Raw genomic sequence first — 12,841 nt, 5'->3', positions numbered from 1 at the left:
GAGGTTTGATAATGCATTGCTTGCTGATTCTAAATTTTGCACAGAATTTCAAAATAAAATAAATGAATATTTTAGACTTAATGATTTAGAGGAAATTTCGATTGGAATTTTATGGGATGCTTTCAAAGCAACTATGAGAGGACAAATTATATCATATTCTGCATATAAAAAGAAACTGTTAAGAAAACAATATGTGAATTTGGAAAAAGAAATTAAGAATTTGGAATTAAAATTGGTTAATAAATGGGAACAGGAGACATTTCAAATATTGTTAAAAAAAATGTGAATATAATGAAATTTCCTCTGGGTTAGTAAGGAAAGATATTTTTGCTCAGCAGGTGGTGTATTATGGTAGTGCAAATAAGGCTGGAAGATTATTGGCAAATTATTTAAAAGCAAAGAAAAGGAAGGAGAAAATAAGCATAATTAAAGATGAGTTAGGAAATTCTCATTCTCAAATTGGAAATATATTAAAACAATTTTTAAAATATTATAAGTCATTGTATTCTTCGGAGTCTTATTTAAATAAAGAGAAAGTTGGGATGGATTTTTTGAGTTTAGTTGAATGTCCTAAGGTTCCTGATCATATAAAAAGAAGTTTAGATAAACCTATATCATTAAAAGAGTTACAAATAGCATTGAAATCCCTTAGAGTTGGGACCGCTCCAAGTGGAGATGGATTTACAGTAGAGTTTTATAAAGAATTTCAAATTTCCCTATTACCGTATTTATTAAAATTATATCAGGATCAACTGAATAAAGGTTGTATATCAGGCACTATGGCAGAATCTTTAACTATTGTTTTGCCAAAGCCAAATAAAGATCCAACATTGGTTTCAAACTACAGGCCTATATCTTTAATAAATGTAGATGGTAAATTATTAGCTAAGATTTTAGCATTAAGATTGGCTAAAGCTCTTCCGCATATAATAGGAATGAATCAAACTGGATTTGTTGCTCAAAGACACTCTTCTAATAATACTAGACTGGCATTTCAGATGTATTATTTAACAAAACAAATTAATGATCCGGCTTTTTCAGTTTCACTAGATGCTGAGAAGGCTTTTGATCGTGTAGAATGGAGTTTCATGTATCAAGCTATGGAATGGTTTGGTATTGGATCCGGATTTATACAAATGATACAAGCATTGTACAGCTCCCCAACTGCTCGCTTATATATAAATAATAATTTTTCGGATGCTTTTAAGTTGCAGAGGGGAGTTAGACAAGGTTGTCCATTATCTCCTTTGCTCTTTGATATAGTTCTTGAACCCTTATTATTAGCTATTCGACAGGCAAAGGACATACAGGGTATTCCATGTGCTGGAGTGGAATATAAAGTATCTGCTTATGCAGATGACATCTTGCTTCATTTGAGGAATCCGGAAACAACAATCCCATGTCTACTGAAGGTCATAGATACATTTGGAAAATTCTCAGGATACAAAATAAATTGGACTAAATCAGAGATTTTACCTTTAAATGTGCATTGTACAAAAGGTATACTTGATACTTTCCCTTTTATATGGAAAGAGGATGGAATAAAGTACTTACCGTATTTTCGCGGATATAACGCGCACCATTGTAAAACGCGCACAGGGGTATAGCGCGCAGAAATCACGATGATATGTACAAAAACTTTTCTATACCGCGCTCAGGCATATAACGCGCATGCTGCCCGACTCTCCTTTCGCCCGCCCTGACTTTCCGTGCCTGTCCCGACTCTCCGTTCACCCCCCCTGACTTCCGTGCACTGTCCTCCCTTGAAGTCCTGTCCCCCCTTGAAGGTCTGTCCCCATCCTGAAAGCCTGATGCCCCCCCCCGACGTCCGATACATCCCCCCCCCCGGCAGGACCACTCGCACCCTCACCCCGAAGGACCGCCGACTCCCCAACAATATCGGGCCAGGAGGGAGCCCAAACCCTCCTGGCCACGGCGACCCCCTAACCCCACCCCGCACTACATTACGGGCAGGAGGGATCCCAGGCCCTCCTGCCCTCGACGCAAACCCCCCCCCCCCCCAACGACCGCCCCCCCCCCCAAGAACCTCCGCCCGTCCCCCAGCCGACCCGCGACCCCCCTGGCCGACCCCCACGACACCCCCACCCGCCTTCCCCGTACCTTTGTGTAGTTGGGCCAGAAGGGAGCCCAAACCCTCCTGGCCACGGCGACACCCTAACCCCACCCCGCACTACATTACGGGCAGGAGGGATCCCAGGCCCTCCTGCCCTCGACGCAAACCCCCCTCCCCCCCAGCCGACCCGCGACCCCCCTGGCCGACCCCCACGACCCCCCCACCCCCCTTCCCCGTACCTTTGGAAGTTGGCCGGACAGACGGGAGCCAAACCCGCCTGTCCGGCAGGCAGCCAACGAAGGAATGAGGCCGGATTGGCCCATCCGTCCTAAAGCTCCGCCTACTGGTGGGGCCTAAGGCGCGTGGGCCAATCAGAATAGGCCCTGGAGCCTTAGGTCCCACCTGGGGGCGCGGCCTGAGGCACATGGGCCAAACCCGACCATGTGTCTCAGGCCGCGCCCCCAGGTGGGACCTAAGGCTCCAGGGCCTATTCTGATTGGCCCACGCGCCTTAGGCCCCACCAGTAGGCGGAGCTTTAGGACGGATGGGCCAATCCGGCCTCATTCCTTCGTTGGCTGCCTGCCGGACAGGCGGGTTTGGCTCCCGTCTGTCCGGCCAACTTCCAAAGGTACGGGGAAGGGGGGTGGGGGGGTCGTGGGGGTCGGCCAGGGGGGTCGCGGGTCGGCTGGGGGGGAGGGGGGTTTGCGTCGAGGGCAGGAGGGCCTGGGATCCCTCCTGCCCTTAATGTAGTGCGGGGTGGGGTTAGGGTGTCGCCGTGGCCAGGAGGGTTTGGGCTCCCTTCTGGCCCAACTACACAAAGGTACGGGGAAGGCGGGGGGGGGTGTCGTGGGGGTCGGCCAGGGGGGGCGCGGGTCGGCTGGGGGACGGGCGGAGGGTCTTGGGGGGGGGCGGTCGTTGGAGGGAGGGGGGTTTGCGTCGAGGGCAGGAGGGCCTGGGATCCCTCCTGCCCGTAATGTAGTGCGGGGTGGGGTTAGGGGGTCGCCGTGGCCAGGAGGATTTGGGCTCCCTCCTGGCCCGATATTGTTGGGGAGTCGGCGGTCCTTCGGGGTGAGGGTGCGAGTGGTCCTGCCGGGGGGGGGGATGTATCTGACGTCGGGGAGTCGGCCGGGCAAGAGGGCTTGGGCTCCCTCTTGCTCCGATCGTGGATGCGGGTGCGGGTGGGAGCGCGTGCGAGCGGTCGTTCGGGGTGGGGGTGCGAGCGGTCCTGCTGGGGGGGTGAATCGGGCGTCGGGCGGGGTGGGAACTATGTTTAAAAACTTTTGTATACCGCGCTCAGGCATATAACGCGCGAGGGGTATGCGCGGTACGTAAAATCACGTATAACGCGCGCGTTATATCCGCGAAAATACGGTAGGTATTTGGCTGAATAAAACACTTGAAGAGACAATGAGAATAAATGAAAAATTTTTATTACAAAAAGTTACAGAGTTGTGTGAGCAATGGAATCCTTTACATTTGTCCTGGTGGGGAAGAGTACAAACTGTTAAAATGATGATTTTGCCTGTGGTTTGCTATCAATTGGGAATGATACCAGTGTTTTTTCAGGGGTCTTTCTATAAAAAATTAAATAGTATTCTGGTTAAATTTATTTGGCTGGGTAAAATTGCAAGAGTGGCTTTAGTGTCTTTGCAAAGACCAATTGAGGAGGGTGGGGTAAATTTTCCCAATTTTTATAGGTATCATCAGGCCTATATCATGCGCCAAGGTATGTATTGGGTCCTCCCAGAGCTTTTGGAACAATTACCAGAGTGGTTAAGGGTGGAGAGATCACTTATCTTTCCACTTAGGCTTGATCTTTTGCTTGGTATAAAAGTGCCTAGAATACGTAAGGACAATAGAGTATTAATGGATACTTGGAAAACATTAAGGTTTGTAGACAAATTAACTACTGATTCTATTTTAAAATCGAAACAGACTATTTGAGTAAACTCCAAGATACAAATAGGCGGGTTTAAGGTTGTCTGGAAAGATTGGATTAAAGCAGGTATAAAATTATATCTAATTATTTGAATAAGAAGCCTAAAAATGGATTAAGAGATATTTGGAGCATTGAGATTAAGCATCAGATTAATGCATCTCAATGGCCATGTATTTGGTCTTGGAGAATTAAAGGTACGATGTCAGCATCTATTAGGCAAACATGGTTCTTTTTGTTGCATAGAGCATTCTGGACCCCTACTAGATTACAAAAATTAGATTGCTCTAAGTCTAATAGATGCTGGCATTGTAAAATTGAAGTTGGAACTCTAGACCATCTTTTATTTTATTGTCCATGTATTCAGGCATTTTGGATATCAATATGGGATCAAGTTAATATGTTGATGGAGAGTCATGTGGCTTTATCCTATGACACAGTGATTTTTGGAATGTGTATGAGGGCCAAATGCCAAATATCTACAGCAAACAATAAATTATTGTTGATTCTTACGGGAGTGGGAATTCAACAGATAACAACTAATTGGAAAGACTGTTCTAGATTGAATTGTAATTTTTGGTGGAACTCAGTTTGTCATATGTATAAGATGGAAAGATTTCTTGCGATACAGAGGGGGTATTTTAAAAGATTTCAAGATTATAACGAGTAAAGTTTATTCTTTTTCCTTAGGGGATAATATATAGAAATGGGATGGGATGGGAGGGATAGGGAGGGAAAAATATTGGAAATATGTTGTTATGAAAAATAAGGAGATATATGTAATAGGATGGGATATTTATTGTTGTGCATTACTGGGTATAATAAAATGTTTAAAGTGTTTGAGGAAGAAGGATGGGGGAGGGACAGATTTCATGTCAGATTAATTGTATTATCAAAAAGGGATGTATAATTATATATAAATTTGGAAGGAATATTTTATTGATATGGAAAAGGGTGGGAGGTGGGGGGGGGAAAATAAAAACATGAATGCCAAGTGTGTTATGTAAATTAATTGTAATAATACTGTACACTTGTTGAAAGAAATAAAAAGGAATAAAGATTAAAAAATATATATATATATATCTATATACACCGCCTAAACCTAGGCAGAACATGTATAATAAGAAGAACATAAGAATAGCCTTACTGGGTCAGATCAATAGTCCATCAAGCCCAGTAACCCGTTATCATGTTGGCCAATCCAGGTCCCTAGTACCTGGCCAAAACCCATGCTACCAATCCAGGTCAAGCAGAGGCTTCCCCCATGTCTTTCTCAATAATAGACTATGAACTTTTCCTCTAGGAAATTGTCCAAACCTTTCTTAAAACCAGCTACGCTATCTTCTCTTACCACAACCTCTGGCAATGCGTTCCAGAGTTTAACTATTCTCAGTGAAAAAAAATTTCCTCCTATTGGTTTTAAAAGTATTTCCCTGTCTCCTAGTCTTTGTAATTTTTGACAGAGTGAAAAATCGATGCACTTGTACCCATTCTACTCCACTCAGAATCTCCCCTCAGCCGTCTTCTCTTCAAGCTCTCCAAACAAACACATATCAATAAGGCCGATCTCTTTTCCAAGCTGAAGTATCTGCTAGTTGCTGCCAGATGACCTGAATTGGTCACTTTTAGACAAGATGCTAGCCTCAATGGATTACTGGCCTGATCTAGCAGAAACCAATGCTATGACCTTTTCATGTGCAGGAGTAAAATTGAGGAATAGTCTTGTTGGTCAAATTCATAAATGCAGCAATAGGAGCTCATTCAGGAAATTGTTAAAAACACAATTGATTCAGCATTGATTGAAACTTGAATCTTTCTGTTTCTATTTGTTCTGACCTATTTTAATATTTTATGTATGTAACCATTTTGCAATAAAACGGTATAGACATTTAAAAAATAAATAAATAATGCTTTGGGGGTTTTTGTGTTGTGTTTTTTTGGTTTTTTTTTTGCATACATGTGGCTTTTGTTTTGTAGTGTCTGGCCGAAGCAGTGCCTATGGCGATACTACAGTTGAGGGTCATCCTGCTGGACCAGGCAGCATCAGTTCAAGTACTGGAGCCATCAGTACTACCACTGGACAGCAAGAAGGAGATGGCTCTGAAGGAGAAGGTGAAGCAGAGGGAGATGTTCACGCTAGCAATAGGTCAGTGGAAAGTCCTATTAAAGCAAGAAGACCCTAATGCATAGAGACATTGTCAGACAACCTTCAGTCTCTTGACAGTCCTTAAAATGAAAAACCTTTAAGGGTGACGCTCCTTCTGTAGGATTTTTATGCTCCACTTATGTATTTTTCCTGATGTATTTTAGCTGATGTCGGCCAACACTATGTATTAAAAAACAGGCTTTCCCTTCTGGATCTGGGCTTCCTGAATGACAGGTGGTAAACTTCAAGGAGAAAAAAAATCATTAATTGTTGAAAAATGTGCCTGCTCAGAAGTTTGATTAGAAAGCTTTGTACGAATCTTCTGCACTTGCACATTGACAGTCAAATGTCCATCAACATAGCTTTTCCTTTTTATAGGTTGCTATGGAGTCAGTTTTAGGGATATGATCATTTTCTCTTCCACCCTTTTCTTGTGTGCTTTCTCAGACTTCATATGGTACGCTTGATGCTCTTGGAGAGGCTGCTGCAGACTTTACCTCAACTGCGTACCGTGGGAGGTGTCCGTGCTATACCCTACATGCAGGTAATACAGTGCAGTCTGTGACATAGCGATACGTGTACACATGGATATATTGAGTTAAATCTGAAAGGTGCAGAGTTTGAACTTCTATCTTGCTTTATTGATGGAGTTATGTCATGGCTGGCATCAATGTGGCTGCTGCATTGTCTACAAAACATTCACCAGGGCTAATGCAGGACCATGAGCAACCATCCATGCTCGAGTCGTGCTGGTAGCTACCCCTTTGGAATAGGAAGTGGGACCTGGCAGACCTTGAGCATGCACAGATGTCCAGAGTCCTACACTGGCTTTGATTGATCTTCTGTAGGCCTGCTGTTTGCTGCCCTAGAGAGGCAAGGGAAGGGAGGGAAACCACAATGAGTAAGGAAAGGATAATGCTAGCAAGCATGAGGTGTGGAGAGAAGCTGGACATGGTGGAGAGGGCCTTGGGCTGCCCCATGATTTGGAGGAGGAGGAGGAGGGAGTGCATGGCTGAAGCTTTGCTTAGGGTGTCAGATATCCTTGGGCCAGTCCTGTTATCATCATGATCATAATTATCATATTGAATGATACTTGCTAATATCGTTATGTTCATCCTTGTCACAATCATAATTATATGAGCATCAATTACTAATATCAGCCTAACTATTAATATCCGAGTGACTAACATCATTGCTATTAATAAGCTTGAGATAAGTGGTGATGATTATATTGCTCCCAGTAGTCATGATTTGAATGGCAATTTCTTTACTAGCTAATATGTCATTAGCTGCCTTCTCATTCTCTTCCTCTCGCTACCATTTTGCTGGCTAGCCTGAATCCTACCAGGAAGCAGATTGATACTATTATTTGGTCAGAGTTGCATGGGAGCTTGCAGATCCCCTGGGTGTGTAGGATGGATTACTAATCAGGAGTTGAGGCTCTCCCTTATGAGAAAAGCTGCAGAACTGGTGATGCCCTGGAGCGAGGGGGCTCATGCTTTATTTCTTTCATAAGCATGAAATGATTTTGTGCCATTTTAGTCAATACAGTCCTTTCTCACTTTGCTCTCTCGGTGCACACGCTGGCCGTTCTGCTTCATGTTTCAGGTGGTCCTGATGCTGACAACGGACCTGGATGGTGAAGATGAAAAGGATAAAGGTGCCCTGGATAACATGTTGTCACAGCTCATTGCAGAACTAGCCATGGATAAAAAGGTAACGTGTAGAATGCACTGATGTGCTGGGATGAGAGAAGAGCAGGAGACATAAAATTGCATCAGAGGATGAGATGGGAGGTAATAGTGAAGCAGGATAGAAAAGAAGGGACAAAATTGCTGCTCTCATTGCCTAGAGCAGAGGTGTCAAATGTTGGTCCTCAAGGGCTGCAATCCAGTCGGGGTTTCAGGATTTCATTGTATGCTCCTAGATCTCATGCATATTCATTGGGGAAATCCTGAAAACCCGACTGGATTGTGTCCCCCGAGGACTGACAATTTGACACCCCTGGCCTAGAGCCTTACTAGAAGCTAAACTGTCTCTTTATGGTGCAGGTTGTGCCCCTCACCCTTAAAACTTCAGAACAGCTGGATCTAGGCTTCACCACCCTTTGGCTGCTGTTTGGCTCTTGGAGACACATTGGACTTTGTCCTTCTCTCCCATGCCCCCAAATCACCTGTTGGCAATGATACTTACATTAACTGTACCTTATATGTATTGTCTAACAAACAATGGAACAGAGACAAGGTTTCCTTACATTACGAATGCTTTTTGTTTCAAGTTACGGTTCTGTCGATTCACTGTACAGCAGCCATCAGATGATGCAGATTTTTCTCAAATACAGAGATATGGGAGACTGTAAATAAAGAGACCCATTTTAACCTTCCATTTAAAAATCTGCTAATTTTGCTCCTTTCTGGTCTGATGTTCTCCAGAGGGCCCAGCTCAGCAACACATAACGAAAACTCATCAGCGTTTTAGTCTCAGTTCAGAGCAAATTTATGTTCTCTCTTGCCAGTAGAACAGAGTTAAATGCTCTCTTTAGTCTTTTCACACATAGAGTACTGTTGGACTAGGGTTTTGGGGTTTTTTTTCTGAAGATGAATGCCTGCGTTTTTTGAATGTAGACGTTGTGCTATCTGCTTTTGTTATCCAGACAATCTTGTAAAAGGACCAATGTATTTGTTACAGAGCTAATAAGTATTTGGACGAGATAAATTTTTCTTTCAGCGACAACAGTTTGGCTAATCTGCTTATTCTTACTGTGGTCCAGACTGGTGTGACAAGTATCCGTCTTCTTTGCTGTAGGATGTTTCTAAGAAGAATGAGCGAACCGCTCTGAATGAAGTACATCTGGTGGTCATGAGGTTACTCAGTGTGTTCATGTCCAGAACCAAATCTGGATCCAAGTCTTCCATTTGTGAGGTATGTATGTGAATGGGCTCTTACAGAAGATGGAGTGATCTAATTAAACATTTTGATATAGCTATACATTAACTCTGAAAATGTCTGAGAGATCATTTAATCCACTTTTATTCCACAGTTGATGCATTTTTGCTTTTTATTCCAGCCAGACCAGTCCAGACATGTGGCTTATTCTCCCATATTAGTTAATGTCACCCCTTTATAAAGGGCCTATGTGGCCATTAGATTCCTTCCCCATCCCCCAAAAGTCTGAGAGTAATGAGAACCAGTTACCCATGCGGTCAGTAGTTGGACGTTAACTATGCTGCTAGCTATGAGTGGAGAATTTGGAGGGGGTGAATCTTGAGGCACCATTCTGAATTACTTTACAAATTATATGAGCCCACTGCAAAATTAGGTGGCCTAGAGTCTCTGGGTGGGGTAGCAGATAAATGGGCTAGAAAAGTGCACTGTAAGAAAGGCTTTTAACATTGGCCTCTCAGTCTTGGGTGCTGTCACATACGACAACAGCAGTTGCCTATATGAATACATAAAGGGGCACCAGGAGCACTCATGTAGCCTTGGAAATCATTTGGCTTATCAGGTGAGTAGAGGAGCATCTGAAGACCATTGTGGGTGTGTAAAGCATTCAAATAGTCTGCCTCAGCTGACTGCCTGAGAGTTGGCAGAATGGATCTTCTCCGATAGAGATTTCCAGCAGTGGACCATATAATGACAAGGAGCACCAAGGCCTAGACTTCTTCTTCTGAAGAAACGAAAGAGGACCTGAACTTCTCAATGTTTGAATTCAGCAAGGGCTGTGGCCAGAATTGCTTTGTCTTCTATTTGTGGCTGCTCGTAAGCAAACGATAAAGAGAATAGTGGCTCACCAAACTGGTGCATTTCCAGTGGCCCTGGACAGGATCAAACATCTGTGATAATGCAGGCTGATCTCTCCAGAAGGATTTTCTTCATGAGTGCCTAATTCAGATGGCAGACCCATCTCCATTCTGGCTTTTGACTAGGCCCTTGAAGAGGCACAGAGCAAGGCCAAGAAGAGGAAACAAGACCTGGCATGGTTAAAAGGTGAAGTTAAAGAGGCTATTGGAGCCAAAAAAATCCTTTAAAGAATGGAGAAAGGATCTGGATCCGATTGAAGAAAATAAGAAGAGACACAAGCACTGGCAAGTTAGATGCAAAGAAAGAATATGAAGAGAAACTTGCAAAAGAAGCAAAAACTCATAACATCAGAAGCAGAAAACCTGTGAGGGAATCAAAAGGAGCACTCAGGAAGGATAAGGCCAAAGCGGAAAGACTGAATTCTTTGCTTCGGTCTTTATGGAAGTAGATCTAAGAAATCTACCTGAACCGGAAATGGTTATCGAGGGTGATGTTGTGGAGGAACTGAAAGAAATCTCAGTGAATCTGGAAGATGTACTAAGCCAAATTGACAAGTTAAAAAGTAATAAATCACCAGGACTGGATGGTATACATCCCGGGGTACTAAAAACTCGAACATGAAATTGCTGACTTACTGTTAGTGATCTGTAACCTGTCGCTAAAATAGTCAGTAGAACCTGAAGATTGAAGGTGGCCAATGTTATGCCAATTTTTAAAAAGGGTTTCAGGGGAGATCTAGGAAATTACAGACCGGTAAGCCTCACTTCAGTGCTGGGCAACATGGTGGAAACAATTATAAAAAATAAAATTGTAGAACATGTAGACAAACATGATTTAATGAGACATACTCAGCATGGGTACAGCCGAGGGAGATCTTGTCTCACCAATTTGCTTAACTTCTTTGAAGTTGTGAATAAACATGTGATAAAGGTGAGGCGTTTGATATAGTGTATCTAGACTTTCAGAAAGCTTTTGACAAAGTTCCTCACGAGAGGCTCCTGAGAAAATTAAAGAGTCATGGGATAGGTGGCAAAGTTCAGTTGTGGATTAGGAATTGGTTATGGAGGGTAGGGTTAAATGATCATCTTTCTCAATGGAGGAGAGTAAACAGTGGAGTGTCGCAGGGATCTGTTCTGGGACCGGTGCTATTGAACTTGTTTATAAATGATATGGAATTTGGAACGACAAGTGAGGTGATTAAATTTGCAGATGACACTATAGTTGCTAAAATGCATGCAGATTGTGAAAAATTGCAGGCAGACCTTGGGAAATTGGAAGATTGGGCGCCCAAGTGGCAGATGAAATTTAATGTGTACAAATGCAAAGTGATGCACATGGGGAAGAATAACCCAAATCACAGTTACCGGATACTAGGGTCCACCTTGGGAGTTAGCACCCAAGAAAAGGATCTGGGTGTCATTGTAGACAATACGATGAAACCTTCTGCTCAATGTGTGGTGGTGGCTGAAAAAGCAAACAAGATTCTAGGAATTATTTTTGGTTAACAAGACTAAGAATGCTATAATTCCTCTGCATCACTTCGTGGTGTGACCTCGCCTGGAGTATTGTGTTCAGTTCTGGTTTCCTTATCTCAAGAATGATATAGCGGCACTAGAAAAGGTTCAAGAGCGGATAGCGTATCTGGTTTTAAGAAAGGTTTGGACAAGTTCCTGGAGGAAGAGTCCATTGTCTTATTAAGACATGGGGGACGTCTCTGCTTGCATGGAATGTTGCTACTCTTTGGGTTTTGGCCTGGTACTAGTGACCTGGAATGGGCTTCTGGGCTTGATGGACCATTGGTCTGACCCAGTAAGCCACAAGTTCTGGAATTTTGTATGCAATAAGTTGAACAGTAGCATAGTATGAGGCCCTTTTAACCTAAGCTGTTTCCAAATTTATTAAAATTTTGATAAAACGCAAATCAAGATTTCTAAGCGTTTAACAAATTGTATTAAAATAAGGGGAAAACACTGAACATATAAATACCGACTAAACAATACATCACAAACATGGAACGATAGGAAAGTGGGGAGAACTACAATTTAAAAGTAAAGAAAACATGAAGGCTAAACAACAATAGGGAAGCAAGGGAATAAAGATTATTAGATAACCTTGGCTATTTCCAAGTCTATTCAGCAGTTGTAAGCTCTTTAGATTTCTCTTAAAGTTGTCTAGATTTTTTTCCGCCCTGATATTGGAGGGGCCGCAACTGCAAATGAAGTAGCCCGACGCATGCTGATGATTTTCAGGGATGGTTTCTAATGAAGATTTTGAGATGAGGATCTTAGGATCCTTGAAGGTTCCTCACACTACTAAAACGCTACCAGACATGCAACCCTGTACAACAAACACGCAAATGATAGTCCCTGCTTGAAAGAGCTTACCATCTAGGACAAAGGCTTATATATGTTACTTAGGTGAGGAAATATGAGGGAGGGGAATAAAGAGGGAACGACAAGTTGCTAAGATAATTTGCATGAAAACTAGACACTTGTTATACAGCTTGAATTGAATGTGTCCTGTACTTCATTTGAGTATAAATAATAAGAAGGCAACATATAAATGTTGACTGTACAATAGTGCTGTAATTACTATGTTTCAGCCTTGTTGTTTTCCTTGTAGTCTTCCTCGCTAATTTCCAGCACAACTGCAACTGCGCTGCTGAATTCAGGTGCAGTTGACTATTGCTTACATGTCCTGAAATCCCTTTTGGATTACTGGAAGAGTCAGCAAAGTGATGAGGAGCCAGTCACTGCTAGCCAGCTTCTGAAACCACACACCACTTCCTCTCCACCAGATATGAGTCCTTTTTTCCTACGCCAGTATGTGAAGGTGAGTCCCATTTCCCCCCTCCTCCTCCTCCTCCTAAAAACAAGATAGTACA

General features: G+C 43.1%; 1 protein-coding gene across 10 annotated transcripts in view; it reads left to right on the top strand.

The window, feature by feature from the left end:
- UBR4 (ubiquitin protein ligase E3 component n-recognin 4) overlaps positions 1-12,841 on the top strand; it is a 283,469-nt gene that overhangs the window by 164,701 nt on the left and 105,927 nt on the right. For all 10 annotated transcript variants that reach the window (XM_033921741.1, XM_033921740.1, XM_033921739.1 and 7 more), the window contains 5 exons: positions 5,988-6,156; positions 6,604-6,700; positions 7,765-7,872; positions 8,962-9,078; positions 12,580-12,789. In XM_033921741.1, coding sequence (XP_033777632.1) covers positions 5,988-6,156; positions 6,604-6,700; positions 7,765-7,872; positions 8,962-9,078; positions 12,580-12,789 — 701 coding nt within the window. The remainder of the gene's footprint in view (positions 1-5,987; positions 6,157-6,603; positions 6,701-7,764; positions 7,873-8,961; positions 9,079-12,579; positions 12,790-12,841) is intronic.

This window comes from Geotrypetes seraphini, chromosome 15 (assembly GCF_902459505.1).
Source record: "Geotrypetes seraphini chromosome 15, aGeoSer1.1, whole genome shotgun sequence".
NCBI lineage: Eukaryota > Metazoa > Chordata > Amphibia > Gymnophiona > Dermophiidae > Geotrypetes > Geotrypetes seraphini.
This window is presented reverse-complemented; position numbering and strand designations above follow the sequence as displayed.